This window comes from Salvelinus alpinus, chromosome 23 (assembly GCF_045679555.1).
Source record: "Salvelinus alpinus chromosome 23, SLU_Salpinus.1, whole genome shotgun sequence".
NCBI classification, from domain to species: domain Eukaryota; kingdom Metazoa; phylum Chordata; class Actinopteri; order Salmoniformes; family Salmonidae; genus Salvelinus; species Salvelinus alpinus.
In genome coordinates this window covers 41,636,530-41,653,820 of record NC_092108.1, presented here as the reverse complement: position 1 = coordinate 41,653,820, position 17,291 = coordinate 41,636,530, and the positions used below count along the sequence as shown (strand labels likewise).

At 44.0% G+C, this 17,291-nt stretch overlaps 2 protein-coding genes across 4 annotated transcripts; both read left to right on the top strand.

The window, feature by feature from the left end:
• The first annotated feature begins 272 nt into the window (after positions 1-272).
• LOC139551028 (pyroglutamyl-peptidase 1-like) lies at positions 273-5,172 on the top strand. The gene is made up of 5 exons (XM_071362367.1): positions 273-551; positions 1,500-1,552; positions 2,015-2,131; positions 2,418-2,650; positions 4,193-5,172. Exons 1-5 carry the CDS (start codon positions 521-523, stop codon positions 4,410-4,412), a joined length of 654 nt encoding a protein of 217 aa, XP_071218468.1. The 5' UTR covers positions 273-520; the 3' UTR covers positions 4,413-5,172.
• Positions 5,173-5,462: 290 nt separating this feature from the next.
• Positions 5,463-16,389, top strand: LOC139551026 (regulator of nonsense transcripts 1). Of its 3 annotated transcripts, none has more exons than XM_071362365.1 (23): positions 5,463-5,822; positions 6,358-6,494; positions 6,648-6,737; positions 7,042-7,209; positions 7,386-7,566; positions 7,722-7,883; positions 8,001-8,085; positions 8,338-8,436; positions 8,633-8,741; positions 8,829-8,988; positions 9,090-9,208; positions 9,407-9,571; positions 9,827-9,941; positions 10,076-10,219; positions 10,540-10,753; positions 11,099-11,216; positions 11,314-11,470; positions 11,652-11,794; positions 12,001-12,175; positions 12,367-12,448; positions 12,538-12,935; positions 13,055-13,174; positions 13,345-16,389. In XM_071362365.1, the coding sequence occupies exons 1-22, from the start codon at positions 5,655-5,657 to the stop codon at positions 13,169-13,171; spliced, it is 3,306 nt and encodes a 1,101-aa protein (XP_071218466.1). In that variant the 5' UTR covers positions 5,463-5,654; the 3' UTR covers positions 13,172-13,174; positions 13,345-16,389. The 3 variants fall into 3 exon arrangements, with proteins under 3 accessions (XP_071218466.1, XP_071218465.1, XP_071218467.1); XM_071362364.1 differs by having other exon boundaries at positions 8,001-8,088; XM_071362366.1 differs by lacking the exons at positions 12,367-12,448; positions 13,055-13,174; positions 13,345-16,389 and having other exon boundaries at positions 8,001-8,088; positions 12,538-12,723.
• The last annotated feature ends 902 nt before the right edge of the window (positions 16,390-17,291 follow it).

Genomic DNA, 17,291 nt, shown 5'->3' with positions numbered 1-17,291 from the left:
GCTTTGCTTTATCTTGGCCAGGTCATAGTTGTAAAGGAGAACTTGTTCTCAACAAGCCTACCTGGTTAAATAAAGGTGAAATATTTTTTTTTTAAACAGATTAGTCGAGGTAATTGAGGTAATTTGTATGTGACTGACAAAACAAGAGAGAAACTGCCAAATGATGCGCATCCTGGTGTATTCTACTATTGTTACTCTCGATAGCAAATTGCGTTCCTAGCCCTAACCCTAAAATTACTCTTTTTTTTCTTCTTTTTTTTTTTATCTATTGGGTTGGTGGCCCCCTATAGGTCGAGAGAGCCGGCCCTGCATGCATGCCATTACAGTAGATGGCGATAGACGGCTGGATGTTGAGGTGTACAGTGTTGTCAAAGCGTCGAAGAAAGAACGAGAACGCTTGAGCTCCTGCAAAATAACGAATTAATAGATAGCGAAAGAGAATCGAGGAGGAATTCTCAACTCAACGGCGTTCAGAAATAATTGATGACATCTTTGCAGAATTTACAATAACTCACAAATTATGGCGACTAAAAGCACGGTAATAGTGACAGGTAATTAATTTATGTAAATTGCTGATAGTTTGCTGTCAGTTTTCACTAAACTGTTGATTGAAATTAGTTGCCTGCACTATTTGAGCCATAAGAATAACAATTTTAGGTTTGAAGGACTTTAGCCTATATTGTTGTGTTTCTACACCTTGAAAACAAAATTATTTTTAAACTACTGTACAGTATTGTCATCTTCCATTCAGGAAATGTCTGTCTGTCAGGTAGCCGACGAAACTCAACTCCGCGATTTACAATGGAGTTGTGCGGCGACTTGTGTGGCCCGACTGGAGCTCCGACGCCACATAAAATGATTTCAAGCACCTGAAGAATAGCCCGCAATTACACAGAACAATGTCTAATTGCGGGCTATTCTTTGGGTGCTGATATCAGTCGTTTTTAAAATAAAAAACGTCATCTTATGTGACTTCGAAGCTCCGGTCCGCCCACACTAGTTCTCGCTCAACTCCATGTAATCGGCTATCTGTCAGGTTGAAATCTATGATTTGTGATGAAGCAGAAGAGCAAACCAACCAATGACAAGCATATCAAGACAGAGGCGGCAATGTAGCCATTCAGCCATTCATGGATACATTGTTGCGTTATGATACTCCTGTGAAATATGTAGGCTACATTCGTATTGACAAGAAGTCTGGTTTTAGGGTGCTCTTCTCCTATACAACTAAAATGAAAATTATAGTGTCATCTATTCTATAAACCCATGTACTGATTGGCATATATTGTTTGACAATTGACTGTACGTGTCAGCTGTTGTAATGGATCATATTTAACTTGATCTAACCTTTAGACTTTGAATGACGAGTCTTGTCACTCTCATTCACATAGGCCTAGAGTGATAAAGCAGCAAGCTATAAAAACAGTGTTTCCCTCCGACATTGGTGTTGCTATGTGATGACTTTAAAAGGCTATCAATATCATCTATATTTTGTTTAGGGTTTGAACCTTTTGGAGATCACACCATCAATGCTAGCTGGGTGGCAGTACAGGTACGTGAGTTTGAGTGTTCTGCATGGCGCATCATTAGGAGATCTAATCTTATTGGTAACATCTTACATTGATTACACTTGTACATGAGTAGTAACACTGCTATTATTTAGTAGCAAAATTCTATCACATGAAATGTAATTTAGTAATTACATAGTAACACTTTTATTATTTAGTAACACAATTGTATAACCTTAAATGTAATTTAGTAATTACATAGTAATGGAGTTAAGCGTTTTTCTTTATTACACAAGTGGAATAAAGAATAGCACTAATACCTATTTAACAATGTGTGAATGTTGTTACTACAGTTATTAGTGTTATCATGACACACTACACAGTTATAAAAATCAACAGGTTTTAAAACAATGATGCACAATAAATAACTCGAGGTATAATAAAGCTTTAGCAAATAAAATTGGGTTTGTGGTTTCTCGCACCCTTCCTGTTTCCTCTGTGTACAGGAACTGGAGAGGTTAGGCTTGGCTCAGAATGTGGATCTGCACGTCTGTGAGGTGCCAGTGGAGTACCAGGCAGTTCAAAGTCTGCTTCCATCTCTATGGAAACAGCACCAGCCACAGGTAACCAAAAGAAATCATAGCAAGAGTCAAGTGTTGTTCCTCACTTTATATGTATTTATGGCATGGTATAAAAGCCCTGACGTAGTGTCTAGGTGCACAGTCTGCACACTTACTATATGACATACTGTAGGCTATTTATTTCTACTGTATGATGTAAACATAATGACATAATTTGTTGTCTTTATTGATATTACTCAGTAGCTCATGTTACAGTGAATACAATAATCTCTTTAAATTCCCGCTAACAACCCCAACCCCACACATCCTCTTCTCCGCTGGTCAACAGTTGGTGGTCCATGTCGGAGTCTCTGGCATAGCCACCACGGTCACCCTGGAGAAATGTGGCCGCAACCACGGCTACAAGCGGGTGGACAACTGCAGCTTCTGTCCAGACTCTCAGTGCTGTATGGAGGGGGGCCCTGAATGCATCGATTCAGTCATAGACATGGACCTGGTATGCAAGAGGGTCAACTCCTCAAGGCTGGGTGTGGCAGTGTCAGTATCAAAGGACGCAGGCCGGTGAGTGGTGTGCTCGACTCTACTTTCAATCAACCAATCATACTGTATACATCTGGCCCTTCTTTGGACACTGTGCTGACAAATCTCCAAACAAGCTTCAACGCCATACAACTCTCCTTCCGTGGCCTCCAACTGCTTTTACGTGCTAGTAAAACCAAGTGCATGCTCTTCAACTGATTGCTGCCCGTACCCTCCCGCCCGACTAGCATCACTACTCTGGACGGTTCTGACCTAGAATATGTGGACAACTACAAATACCTAGGTGTCTGGTTAGACTGTAAACTCTCCTTCCAGACTCACATTAAGCATCTCCAATCCAAAATTAAATCTAGAATCGGCCTCTAATTTCGCAACAAAGCCTCCTTCACTCATGCTGCCAAACATACCCTCGTAAAACTGACTATCCTACCGATCCTTGACTTCGGCGATGTAATTTACAAAATAGCCCCCAACACTCTACTCAGCAAACTGGATGTAGTCTATCACAGTGCCATCCGTTTTGTCACCAAAGCCCCATATACTACCCACCACTGCGACCTGTATGCTTTCGTTGGCTGGCCCTCACTACATATCCGTCGCCAAACCCACTGGCTCCAGGTCATCTATAAGTCTTTGCTAGGTAAAGCCCCTTTCTTATCTCATCTCACTGGTCACCATAGTAACACCCACCCGTAGCACGCGCCCCAGCAGCACTGGTCATCCCCAAAGCCAACACTTACTTTGGCTGCCTTTCCTTCCAGTTCTCTGCTGCAAATGACTGGAACGAATTGCAAAAATCTCTGAAGCTGGCGTCTTATATCTCCCTCTCTAACTTTAAGCATCAGCGGTCTGAGCAGCTTACTGATCACTGTACCTGTACACAGCTAATCTGTAAATAGCACACCCGACTACCTCATCCCATATCCCATATTTTTACTTACCTTTTTGCACCCCAGTGTCTCTACTTGCACATCATCATCTGCACATCTATCACTCCAGTGTTAATGCTAAATTGTAATTATTTTCACCTCTAGGGCCTATTTATTGCCTTACCTCCCTACTCTTCTACATTTGCAGACACTGTACAAAGATTTTATATATTTTTTCCTTTTGTGTTATTGACTGTACGTTTGTTTATGTGAAACTCTGTGTTGTTGTTTTTGTCGCACTGCTTTGCTTTATCTTGGCCAGGTCGCAGTTGTAAATGAGAACTTGTTCTCAACTGGCCTACCTGGTTAAATAAAGGTGAAATAAAAAAATACAGCACTATTTATGATCCCTTACTTTTTTTCAATGAAACTCCATTAAAGGGAGGGTTTACTCAAATTACAAATGTATTCTATCTATGAACATCCAAATCTGTAATTGTAGCCTACTTTTTAGGTACTGATAAGATAGTGTTATGTCATAGTTTGGGTGGTGTATGCCTTTATAATCTGAATTTCTAATTTAAGTTTCCGCTTCAGAAATCCCATTCACCTGAATGGCAAATCCATTGATTCTGATAAAGGCTAATGCCTCTTTTTGTCTCTCTTACCCTAACTCAACCATTGTCCCTGTCAGATACCTATGTGACTACACCTACTACACGTCACTGTACCTGGGGAATGGCAGGTCAGCGTTTGTGCACGTTCCTCCTCTGGGGAAGCCTTACAATGCCCAGGACCTAGGCAGAGCCTTGCAGGCCATAGTGGGGGAGATGCTGGAGCTTGTGGGTCAAGCTGAGGATGATGACCACCACCACCACCACTGCAGCCACCAGCACCATCAGCACGCTCACTAAAGAAGGACTTCCAGTGACCTTTGTCCTCAACTCACTGCTGCTGTCCTCAATGGACAGATAAAGCACTTAAACATCATCAGCATCTACCCATGGTAGTCTGGGGAGCGTTAGCTAAAGAGAGGGGCATCGGCACTCCCCTGTTGTAGAAACTAGAGAAAGGAAGAGTATATGAATAAACATAGGCAGAGCCATGGCTCTATCCATGGATAGTATATCTATGGCTCTGGGTATGGATATTTGACTGCATTCCACAAACAGTGGAGTACTGGTCCAATGAACGGTGCTGTAGATGAGAGAAACATCTTTGTATATCCAGTGTGCACGGACGTGTGCTTTTAAGCCACGTCCTCCTGACAGCTATACTATTGGCTGCTTCTCACTATTTTCAATAGTTCCCCCTTTAGTTCCTTATTCACCTCACCAATCACTCTCGCTTTGACATTATGGTTAATGTAGTGTGCCGTTTATTGGACCAGCTCCAGCTCCCCCTTTGTCGTGTCATTAATATTTGTTGTGAAATTGTACAATATCTGTATATTACTATAGTGTACAATATAAGGAGGAAACAATATGTTTTCTTTGATAAATGTACCTCAATCTTGTGTTAATATCTCAGGTAATTTATTGCATATACAATCAATATTTATAATGTGATGAATCATGATATGACATTTTTTATCTTGTGTTCGGTATCTGTATTCTCTACTTCAGAATATGGAACAGGTCTAATGCTGTGATTAAATCACTCATGTCTCAGTTAGCCTTTTCTGTATTTTTGTAAGAAATTCACAAAATAACTATTGCTGTAGTGTATATGGTAGTACAGTACCTGATGTTCTTCATTACATCTATTGCAAATGAAAAGCATTCAGTTGAATGTCATCTGACATAATATCATCAGGAAGGGTAAGCACTTGTGCTAAGCAATTTCTGACTGTACCATAAAGCTCAGTGGACTGACTGTACAGTGGGCCGAATCAAGGATGGTGAAAAATATTGACTTATGTGTAAACGTCATGGACACTCCTGTGCTCTATGCATTTGTTCTGCGGTGCAAGGTGTTACGTCATTATTTCGAGTGGGAGTTGAGGCTCTCGATCCCGTATCTTGTCAGTTCTTTATTCATTTGCGCAGGTTTTTCGATATTTTTTCAAGTACACTTTTGGCAGGGATATCTACACATTGCTGAGTTAGCTACTGTACCTAAAATATAATTCTGAAATATCACTGTTGGTGGAGAACATGAGTGTTGAGGCGTACGGGCCGAGCTCGCAGACTCTCACGTTCCTGGACACCGAGGAAGCCGACTTGCTTGGAGCAGATACCCAGGGTTCGGAATATGAGTTCACAGATTTTACCCTACCGAGCCAGACTCAAACAGGCCAGACTCAGAGTCAGTTGGACAACCAGGTTCGTGGAATAATTGTTGCCTGCTTTGTGGAAATCTAGCTAACAGCGTCCTTGATATGGATCTTGGAGGTAGTTAGCTAGTTAGCAGAAGCTATCTATGTTAGCATAGCTAGCTGTCGAGCTACATAGAAAACACATGCATCTGCCCCACAGGCCACGCAGCTGGCTAACGAATTAGCTTAGCCAGAATGTTTACATAATGACTTAGCATGCTTACATTAGTTAATATGCGTTCTGAGATGGACACCAGGAATATTTGACCAGCAGTCTCATTTTCTTGATAAGGTAGCCATGACTATACCATGTATCTGCATGACAGTCACAACAGGTAGTTGGTATGCTTTTAGATAGCTAGTAACGTAAATGCCTACTAACTGCTGCGAGTTTGCTACAGCAAGTGCATTTAATAGCAAGTTAGCTAACTAGCTGTCAAATGCACTTTTAGCGAAAACCTTTTTATTTGTGGTGGTGTGTCCTTTTCCAGGTCATTTACATTATTTTGCCAGTGTCTTTAAATGTCCACGTTACTCTCCAGGTGAATGGGCCTGATGGAGTTCTGCAGAATGGGGAAGACTCTGTTGTAAAAGCAAGTCAACTCCTTGCAGAGTTGAACTTTGAAGAAGACGAGGAGGACACCTATTATACTAAAGACCTCCCAGTGCATGCATGCAGGTAATGTTCAGAAATACTTTTTAGTTCTGTCGGACAGATAACAAAAAGAAGAAAAAAAAGGTTTGAAGTGTTGATAGCTTGTTTTATCCGACTTTACCTTGCCCAAAACACCAATATTAAAGTTGTCATTGTGTTATTTTTTTTTCCGCCCAGTTACTGTGGCATTCACGATCCGGCATGCGTGGTGTATTGCAACACCAGCAAGAAGTGGTTTTGCAATGGACGCGGCAATACGTCTGGCAGGTAGGCTTCAAAGACCAACCAACCGGCGGTTGTTGACCTTCCATCTGTGGTGTATTTAGCTAAATGTAGTTGCCGTCTACTCGACGTGGGAGGCTGCACACATGAAGTAGAAATGTGATGCAAATGGAGACTGAATTGACTTATACCCTTTTAACATGGGTCAGAAAGACATTTACCTGAAATGTTGATATACCTACATTTCACAATTTCATTTGAGTCATTTAGCAGACTCTTATTCAGAGCAACTTACGGTAGGTAGAGAGTGCATACATTTTTGTGCTTTTTCTCTCATCTTTCATCTCAGTCACATTGTGAACCACCTGGTCAGAGCAAAGTCCAAGGAGGTGACTCTGCACAAGGACGGTCCTCTGGGGGAGACGGTGCTGGAGTGCTACAACTGTGGCTGTCGCAACGTCTTCCTCCTGGGGTTCATCCCCGCCAAGGCAGACTCTGTGGTGGTATTGCTTTGCAGGTAAAGCAGATCTATGGTGTTTGTTAACCTTCTTTATACCATTCTGTATCACAGTGATCAGATGCCCTTTTCTTGGGCCTTCTCAGACCCAGACCCAATGGCTCTAATCATTGAATCAAAGAGATTTTGTAATAGAGTGCATTGATAGATGTAATGTGTGTGTTTTGGTAATGCAGGCAGCCATGTGCCAGTCAGAGCAGTCTGAAAGACATCAACTGGGACAGCTCCCAGTGGCAGCCGCTGATCCAGGACCGCTGCTTCCTCTCCTGGCTGGTGAAGATCCCCTCGGAGCAGGAGCAGCTTCGGGCCCGCCAGATCACCGCCCAGCAGATCAATAAGCTGGAGGAGCTCTGGAAGGTTCATAAGATGACTTATTTAGCATAAGTTAGCCAGCAATTTACTATAGGCCAGTGGCCTACTACTTTGGTCCTTTTGATATAAAAGACAATTATAGAGCAGCAGTCTTTTAGTGGTTGTTGTTTGACTGTATCTGTCTGTCTGGGTGTCTTCAGGAAAACACCACGGCCACTCTGGAGGACCTGGAGAAGCCCGGCGTGGACGAGGAGCCTCAGCACGTGTTGCTGCGCTACGAGGATGCCTACCAGTACCAGAACATATTTGGCCCCCTGGTCAAACTGGAAGCCGACTACGATAAGAAACTCAAAGAGTCCCAGGTAAGGCCAACTGTGTTTTGCTGGACTGTTCAGGCTAGCTCGTCCTGCTTTTGGATGTAAAGGCAGTTTTGGTTTTACATGTTTGATTGATCGCTCTCTCGTCTGTTTGTTTCACAGACCCAAGACAATATAACTGTCAGGTGGGACTTGGGACTCAATAAAAAGCGGATTGCTTATTTCAGCCTTCCCAAGACGGACTCAGGTGGTAATTCCTTTTTTTGTTCATCAACGTCACGTGTTCCATTCCATTCCGGCCACAACCTCCCCTCGCATTCTCCCTGACGTGCATGCTGGCCTGTCTTATAGTCTAAGTCTGAATGTGTGTGTGTGTGCATGTACGGTTTACATTTTTGTATGATGAATGTTCTAAAATCTATCAATTCTATATTGTGCCTTTCATAAGCTAATTCCCTTTCCCTTGCTGTCCCTCTTTTCATTCTCTGTATTTCTGTAGACATGCGCCTGATGCAGGGTGATGAGATTTGCCTGAGGTACAAGGGAGATCTTGCCCCACTCTGGAAGGGTATTGGACATGTCATCAAAGTCCCAGACAGTATCCTTTTCATTGCTATGCTGTAACGTTGCTATCTTTTACTCTTCAGCATCTTGTGTGCCGCACAATTGATTTACGTAATTGTTTCTTTGTTTGGCGTTCTCCTCTCAGTAGCACCACAGTATCTCCACATTAGTCTCTGGGATGAATAGGTGTAAGGTTTTGTGGTGTATTGTCCTTAATCCTTCCCTAATAGACTATGGCGACGAGATAGCCATCGAGCTGAGGAGCAGTGCTGGGGCTCCTGTGGAAGTACCACATAACTTCCAGGTTGACTTTGTGTGGAAGTCCACCTCTTTTGACAGGTAGGAATCTTCTGACACATCAATATGTGATGCAATGGGTTGGGCTCAGCTTGCTTGACACGGGGACTTGTTTCAACTTTCCTCCAGGATGCAGAGCGCCCTGAAGACCTTTGCCGTGGACGAGACCTCTGTGTCCGGGTACATCTACCACAAGCTGCTGGGTCACGAGGTGGAGGATGTGGTCATCAAGTGTCAGCTGCCCAAACGCTTCACCGCCCAGGGCCTGCCTGACCTCAACCACTCACAGGTGGGTGTTATCGTAGACAGAATCTGAGTAGATTTGAGTTATTCCTTCGATCACGTTCGCTGACAGTTTGTCAGATGCCAACGTCGTGTGTCATCACGTAGGTGTATGCTGTGAAGACCGTGCTGCAGCGTCCTCTCAGTCTCATCCAGGGCCCCCCTGGCACGGGGAAAACGGTCACCTCTGCCACTGTAGTCTACCACCTGGCCAGACAGGGCAACGGGTAAGATGTGCTCACTTAATAGGGGACACCATATACAGTACTTAGTAAATAACTTTCACTACAAGAGTGGCTACATTAGTATTGGTAGAGGTCATCACTGCAAATGACACATTGTTCTCAGTTGACCAACCAAAAGGTTAATAAAAGCACCTTTATCCATCCCTAACACCAGTTGCGATTGTGTGTGTGTGTCCTCAGGCCAGTGCTGGTGTGCGCTCCCAGCAACATCGCGGTGGACCAGCTGACTGAGAAGATCCACATGTCGGGCCTGAAGGTGGTGAGGCTCTGTGCCAAGAGCAGAGAGGCCATCGACTCCCCTGTGTCCTTCCTGGCTCTGCACAACCAGATCCGCAACATGGACAGGTAACCTGGGACTGCTACCCGGGGAGGAATGGTTTCTTTATCTCATCATGTGTCCTGTTAACTAGAGACAAAGGATCGATTCCACTTGAGAACTTGGCTATGGGCCACGAGACATACTCAGTTTGAAAGCATAGATGTGCAGGTCATGTTCCCGAGGTCTTTCCTCTGTCTTACACCTTCATTATAGGCTACATAATTCCAGCACAGTAAAGAGCACTGGTTTCTCAGTTTGTGTTTTGCTGTATCTGTGTGCAGTATACCAGAGCTTCAGAAGCTGCAGCAGCTGAAGGACGAGACTGGGGAGCTGTCCTCCTCTGATGAGAAGCGCTACAGGGCCCTGAAGCGCACCGCCGAGAGGGAACTACTCACAGTAACGCCTGCTCCTTTTCCACACTCCCTTAAAACAAAGTCCTAAAAATGTCTTAATTCCACTGTGAATAAATATCTACTTCAAGTTGATTATGACTGACCACGACTCCCTTCACTCCCATCTCTGCTCCTCAGAATGCTGATGTGATCTGCTGTACCTGTGTGGGAGCAGGGGACCCCCGCCTGGCCAAGATGCAGTTCCGCTCCATCCTCATTGATGAGAGCACGCAGGCCACTGAGCCCGAGTGCATGGTGCCTGTCATACTGGGGGCCAAACAGGTACGTCTCAGTCTCTTAAGAAATCTCAAACCTCTAAGAAAAATTATGCCCAGTCACTTAGTTCAATGACAGGCCCCAACTTCTCTCTGTTTCTCGTACAGAATGTTTATCAATAGTTGTTGCTGATGGAAACGTGTAGTGTCATTTATTGCCTGCAGGTGTCTGTGCTTGGTTGAATTCGACATTGTTGCAGGTGCAGAACACTGAGTGAGGCACTCTACCTACACCCAATGCTAGTTCCCAAACCACACGACATTAGATTTGAATTGGAATCACCTTTCTGTTCATACTAAATCTAGGATTTCTCTGTTTCTCTCCAGCTGATTCTGGTGGGAGACCACTGCCAGCTGGGTCCAGTAGTGATGTGTAAGAAGGCAGCCAAAGCGGGCCTGTCCCAGTCCCTGTTTGAGCGTCTGGTGGTGCTGGGCATCAGGCCCATCCGTCTGCAGGTGCAGTACCGTATGCACCCAGCCCTCAGTGCCTTCCCCTCCAACATCTTCTACGAGGGCTCCCTGCAGAACGGAGTCACTGCGGGTAAGTCGCTGAGGGAGAAGGGTTCGGGGCCAGTGTGTAGAACCCTCACAAACAGAGGTTAGGGTTAGCTTGTTCTGCTGATGTGCTTGGCCATCAAGTGGGGAATGGACTCCCTGCTGTCTACTAACTAGATGGGAAGTTTACATAATCTGGCTCGAAAGACCAAGAAAACAGAACAACCATGTATTGCTTCATAACAGCAAGTTTTTACTAAGTTTGAACAAGGTGGAAAACACCAAAAACAAAGCTAAAACATGTCACTGGCTTCTACACTTAATTCTGGATTAACCTTAATGTAAATGTACTAGCTCTCCCCATCTTGACCCCTTTCTGTTATTTATACAGCTGACCGCATCAAGAAAGGCTTTGACTTCCAGTGGCCACAGCCAGACAAACCCATGTTCTTCTATGTGACCCAGGGCCAGGAGGAAATCGCAAGCTCCGGAACCTCCTATCTAAACAGGTATTTGACAAATGGAAGCATTTGTCATTTTTTGACCTGTTTTTTTTTTTTTTTGTGTGTGACTAAGCTTTTCTTCTCTCTTTCTCTCTGTGTACAGGACTGAGGCTTCCAACGTGGAGAAGATCACCACCAGGCTGCTCAAGGCCGGGGCCAAGCCTGACCAGATAGGCATCATCACCCCCTACGAGGGCCAGAGGTCCTATCTGGTGCAGTACATGCAGTTCAGTGGCTCTCTCCACACCAAGCTCTACCAGGTACAGCATGCTCACAGGGTTAGGGAGAAAGAACGTATAAATAATGGCACGCCACTGTCTGTGCAGTGCTTTCTGCAGTGACTTTAAAAAAAAAATGTCTACCTTTACTGTTTTTAAGTGGAGGCCAGATGGTGATTGGAACAGTACTAGTTCGTAGTTTCTGTCTCTTGGCTGTCCCCAGGAGGTGGAGATAGCCAGTGTCGATGCCTTCCAGGGCAGAGAGAAGGACTTCATCATCCTGTCCTGTGTCAGAGCCAACGAGCACCAGGGCATCGGCTTCCTCAACGACCCACGACGTCTCAACGTGGCTCTCACCAGGGCCAGGTAAATAACACCAGGACATGTGCAGTCCTTCTGTCTCCTGATGCTCAACAGATAATTAGAAACATCTTATCATCCTGTCTTTTTTTAAAAAATAACTTTTGCAAGACTATTTGAATGTTTGTCTTTGGCGTTATGTCAACGTTTTACTGTGAGGATTCACCAATGATCATTACTCTGACAGTAAAGGAACTGTGCCCTGTGTGTAGGTATGGGGTTATCATCGTGGGCAACCCCAAGGCCCTGTCCAAGCAGCCTCTGTGGAACCACCTGCTCAACTACTACAAGGAGCAGAAGGTTCTGGTGGAGGGACCCCTCAACAACCTGAGGGAGAGCCTCATGCAGTTCAGCAAGCCTCGCAAGCTGGTCAACGCCGTCAACCCTGTGAGTCTTGTCCGGCCCCTTGAACACGCGCGTGTGTCTGACCGTGTACATGTTTATGCGGGTTGCACAGTGTTTTCCCGATTTTACTTCAGTGTAGACGGTACACCGTTATATAAAAAAAAAAAAGAACATGTGCGTCAGCTTCTGTTTCGACTTAGTGAAGTGTTTTTTTCTATGTGTGGGTTTTTCAGGGGGGCCGTTTCATGAGCACAGCCATGTATGATGCCAGGGAAGCTCTTATTCCTGGATCTGTGTATGACCGCAGCAGCACTGGTGAGAGGCGACGTCAAACTGTAAACTTGTGTGTCTTTGTACTTGTTTTGCCGTTGTCTAAAAATTTTCTCTTTTTTTTCTCCCTTCAGCACGTACATCCAACATGTACTTCCAGACCCACGACCAGATTGGCATGATTGGCCCAGGCCCCATGGCCTCTTTGAACATCCCCATCCCCTTCAACCTGGTCATGCCCCCCATGCCCCCGCCAGGCTACCTGGGCCAGGTCAACGGCCCCCAAGCAGGCCGTGGCGGAGGTATGAAGGGTAAGGCGGGCGGAGGGGCACGAGGCGGGCGCCAGAGGAGTCGTGGTATGGCGAGCCATGGCGGGGGCAACGGGCAGCACGGCCACATGAGTGGCAGCCAGGCCAGCCAGGACCTGGGCTCCCAGCCCTTCTCCCAGGGACCCCTGACCCAGGGCTACATCACCATGAGCCAGCCCTCCCAGATGAGCCAGCCTGGCCTGTCCCAGCCTGAACTCTCCCAGGTAAGTCAACAGAACCCTTTACATATTCATTGTTTAGCAGACTTTATTGGTCTGACATAGACATACCAGGCATGAAAATCAGCAGGCTAATAGCTTCTCCTTTGTTGTTTTCCTTACAGGACAGCTACCTTGGCGATGAGTTCAAGTCCCAGATTGACGTGGCCCTCTCCCAAGACTCCACCTACCAGGGTGAACGAGCCTATCAACATGGTGTGACTGGACTGTCCCAGTACTAGAGTGTAAGACGACAGTTATCTGTGAACGTTTTGCACTGTACATTCTATGAGCTAAGCCAACCGTTACTGTAAGATGTTATTTAGTAATATCATAGTATCAGGTGGAGTAAGTAGGATACCAGAAGCTCTTTATCAGGGTATTACAATTATCTTTGTTTTTATTTTACTCTTAGGTCGTGGGAAAAGGAGCTAAGCCTGTGCTGAGCTTAGTTCGCCTGCATTTTAATCTGGGTAAAATCAAAAAAAGAAACATGGATACCCGTTTTCCACTGCTACAACTGAAGCACCACTGTGTGAAAGCAACAGGAGCGAGACCGAGAGAAACCAACCAATCACAAGAGTGAGAGCAAAATGGGGGTTGAGCTGGACAGGACGAGCGAGTGAGAGGGAGGGAGAGAGAAGGCCCTGCTCGCACACGGAGACATGGAGAAAAAGGAGAAGCAGCATACGTCGGAAGTAGCGCCATCGGAGAGACGGGACCTTCGGTGATGATTTGAGGGACGAAGGTTGTGGATCCTCTTGGAGGACACAGGAGTCACATCTCCGCGCCTCCCGGGACCACCAGTTAGTTGGCTGAGTTCCTTGCTCTTGGAGCAGAGAGACTGAGAAGAGGAGTTCTAACACAACCCTTCAAGCTCAATCCACAAAACCTTCTCCTGCCAGCCAGAGGGGGGGAAAAGCAGTCAGTCGATTTGGGAAAATTTCTAACCTCAAAGTTGAACCGTGCTCTGCATTTGAACATGTTTGAGAGAGGAGAGGGCTCGTGCGGACCAAGAGGTCGTGGTGGAACATCTCAAACGGAATCAAATGGTGCAGGAGTCGGGAAAGGATTCTGACCGTTCATCTTTTTCAGCTTTGAGTTGGAAAGTTTTCTACACGAGGTCTGTTGTCGCAGAGGTTCGGAAATAAGAAGCTTGTGAATTTCGCTGGCTTTCCGCTTGGGTCTTTCTCAAGGTGGTCTACTAAGGAAAAGTGGTGGAATGGCTCTTGGAAACTATTAAAGGAAGACATTATTGTCTCGAGATCCGAAGTGGTAGTTTGCGAGACAAGTTTTCATTTTTTTCTGCTAAGTGTATCGTTCTGTAGTACGAAAAAAGAGAGTAAAAAGAATATCATAACCAACCTATTGTAATCGAATGAAGCAGTTATCACTTGATCTTCTAAATGACATCCAGATTATTAGTTTAAAAAGCATCACAGCTCCACAGACATGAAAGCAGGACGCAGATATCTTTTCCATGGCTACAATTCATTAACCCACAGTAAGCGGGGAAGTTATCCCTAGAGCCCTACGTTTAAACATGAAATTCTGTATTAAATCATGTTTTCCTGTTATTGGTCATGATTAGCCTAGCTTCAGATAAGAGGTGCTTCACATGGGAACATGAATTTCTGTGCAGAGAGGTTATAGACATGAAGAGTGTGAATACTACAGTCATGAGACTGGAATTCTTGAAGTATAACTGACTACAAAGGAAGGTTGGAAGCGTCTGGCACCTGCTAAATGTAGGTATTCAGTGATGGCTATCATTGGCCCCATATGAAAAAGATAACTGAAATGTATGAGTTTCTTGACAGATGGGAGGAATTTCTGTCTGTGCCAGAGGACGTGAATTCATTTTGGTCCACGTTGGTGTTGTAGACACCGGTAGTTTTTATTTAGTGCCCATTTTAAAGGGTGTGGTGTAGATTTGTCTAGCCCCCACCACATCATGCCCCCTTTAAAAAATGTTGGGGGATGTGGTAGATTGTGTAAACTGTATTTTCCAGTTGAAGTTGACATTTGACTTTGCCCTCTGAATGTCCTTTAGTTTTGATGAAAACGCCAATACTTACATATTCAAACATGTAGTAGGCCTACCCTGTCACACTTAGAGAAACGATGTTGATGTAATTTGTATCATTGATGGTAAAGTTTCCCACGTGTAAAGCAGTATTTTGTGTAAGTCCTATTTCTGTCACTTCCCTGCCATGCAGTGCTTGACTTGGACTGAAATAGGTGCTGGTACTCATTTTGTGTGCCGGTACTGTTTATATTTAGGTGCAGGAGCTAGGGTTGGGCGGTATCCAGATTTTCTTACAGTTTCTGTACCATACCAGGGTATACGGTATTACCGGAAGTGCACACAAGGGGTGCTATTTCAAAAGAATAATAACCACAAACTCCACCATACTGTGGGCAGTATTGAAAATCATACTGTCTGTATTTTGAAGTATACGGTATATCGCCCAAGACTAGCAGGACTCCACAATACTTTTGAGCTAATATTCTATAAGAGGTACAGCAGTTCAAGCAGTAGAACATTTTAGGTGCCGGGTCTCCGCTCCGGTGAGCTCCTGCCCAAGTCTAGCGCTGCTCCCATGTTCGTTTTAGGTCTGAGATCTTTCACTCTGATATTATGAAATGTGTGTAACCATCACTCAGTAATTGTGGTACCCTTCCTTCCATGCTTGTGATAATTAAGTATCATTTGACATTTTTCATGTCATTTTGTTGAGTCGTGAGAGGCTACGATTTTCAGAAGTCATAGTTGTATGCTAGTGACGTGGTTAAACAGTCTGTTATGAACACCTGTAGAAAGATGTTTAAGATGCCATCCATTCTGACTAAATGTTTGTACTTACCAAAATATCTGATATCTGTATCTTATAGACATTAACCAGTTCCCTCAGATAAATTATGAAAATGTGTTATTTTCCCGTGACAACTATCCCTATCTGACAATATGTGTATGTGCCATTCAATTGTACACATCAATTGGCAGGTTTCATCACTAAACATTAATCTATTTTTGTTGTTCCTTTATGAAATCGGCCTATAATTTCAACGGGGGAACTACTGAAGAGAAAGGAAATGTTGCTACAACTAAATGGGTTGATATTCAAGTAGATTAAATATCAGCAAATGGTCCTTTGAACTGTATTTGAAGATGAGCAAACAAAACACCACTTTTGAGTCCCCCATGAGGTACAGGGAATTTGGAATGCAAAGAACCTTCAATTAGGACATAAAGTAGCCAACCCCCCCCCCCCCCTGCCTGTCTGATCTTAATATTATTTGCCTCTGAGGGGGTTTTGTGTTGAAGTGAGCGAGGTGATATTTCTTTCTCTGTGGAAATTGTTTGACTATGATTGTAGTTCTTTGGTCATCTGTGTCGCTCAATGAAATATCATACTTGTAAAATCTTTGAAAAATAAAGGTTGCTTCTTTTCGTTCATTTTAAGTGATTTAACGAATCACTGGAATTATGATTAACTCAACTGCTACTAGCACTGAGCTTTATAGACTTGACATCTAGGCCCCATAGGTAATTGTGGAACCCAAATCTCAAGCTTAGGCCTACATGTGGACTTCAGAATTGTGTTCTCGTTAGTCTGTCATTTTAATTCCTTGTGTGGTGTTCATGTTTTTGTTGTTCACCTAATGTTCACGGGTCTGATGGACCATAACAATTTACATAAAAATACTTAATACTTAGATGTTGCCTTATATATATTACAAGCAATATAGACAGCATACATGGTTCATATTTACCTCTGCTAGATCACATTTATCAATAAAAGCACAAAATCTTTTGCAAACAAATCTATGATAATCATGACAGGTGGAATAAATCATGTTTATCTTGAACAAATATAAATGAAACAAGGTTTTCATCACTAATGGTTATTACTTTGAACTGAATAAATTGGAAGGACAAATGTTTGTATTTTATGGAAATGATAAATGAGCCCCATTGAACACAGGCCGGTCTACACCACAAATGAAGGCCCATCCACACCACATGAGGGACAGAGTTTTACTGTGTGTGTTGCATATGTATTTCTTGCACTTGATGCATGTGTACTGTGTCTTCCTGTCCTTGGGTCCACACACATTGCAGCGCTGCTTCTTGTTGCTACCAGCTTCATCTAGAATGATGAAAACACTTAGTTCAGGAATTTTACTAACATCTCACTCACATATATATACAGTTGAAGCCGGAAGTTTACATACACTTAGGTTGGAGTCATTAAAACTCGTTTTTCAACCACTTCAACCAACAAACTATAGTTTTGGCAAGTTGGTTAGGACATCTACTTTGTGCATGACACAAGTAATTTTTCCAACAATTGTTTA

Bases quoted from the DNA above. Each gene is read 5' to 3' on its own strand.
- LOC139551028 (XM_071362367.1), top strand. From the start codon at position 521: ATGGCGACTAAAAGCACGGTAATAGTGACAG. The intron at 2,132-2,417 runs GTAACCAAAAGA...GCTGGTCAACAG, and splicing joins GGAAACAGCACCAGCCACAG to TTGGTGGTCCATGTCGGAGT. The intron at 2,651-4,192 runs GTGAGTGGTGTG...TGTCCCTGTCAG, and splicing joins GTATCAAAGGACGCAGGCCG to ATACCTATGTGACTACACCT.
- LOC139551026 (XM_071362364.1), top strand. From the start codon at position 5,655: ATGAGTGTTGAGGCGTACGGGCCGAGCTCGCAGACTCTCACGTTCCTG. The intron at 6,495-6,647 runs GTAATGTTCAGA...TTTTCCGCCCAG, and splicing joins CTCCCAGTGCATGCATGCAG to TTACTGTGGCATTCACGATC. The intron at 10,754-11,098 runs GTAAGTCGCTGA...TTATTTATACAG, and splicing joins GCAGAACGGAGTCACTGCGG to CTGACCGCATCAAGAAAGGC.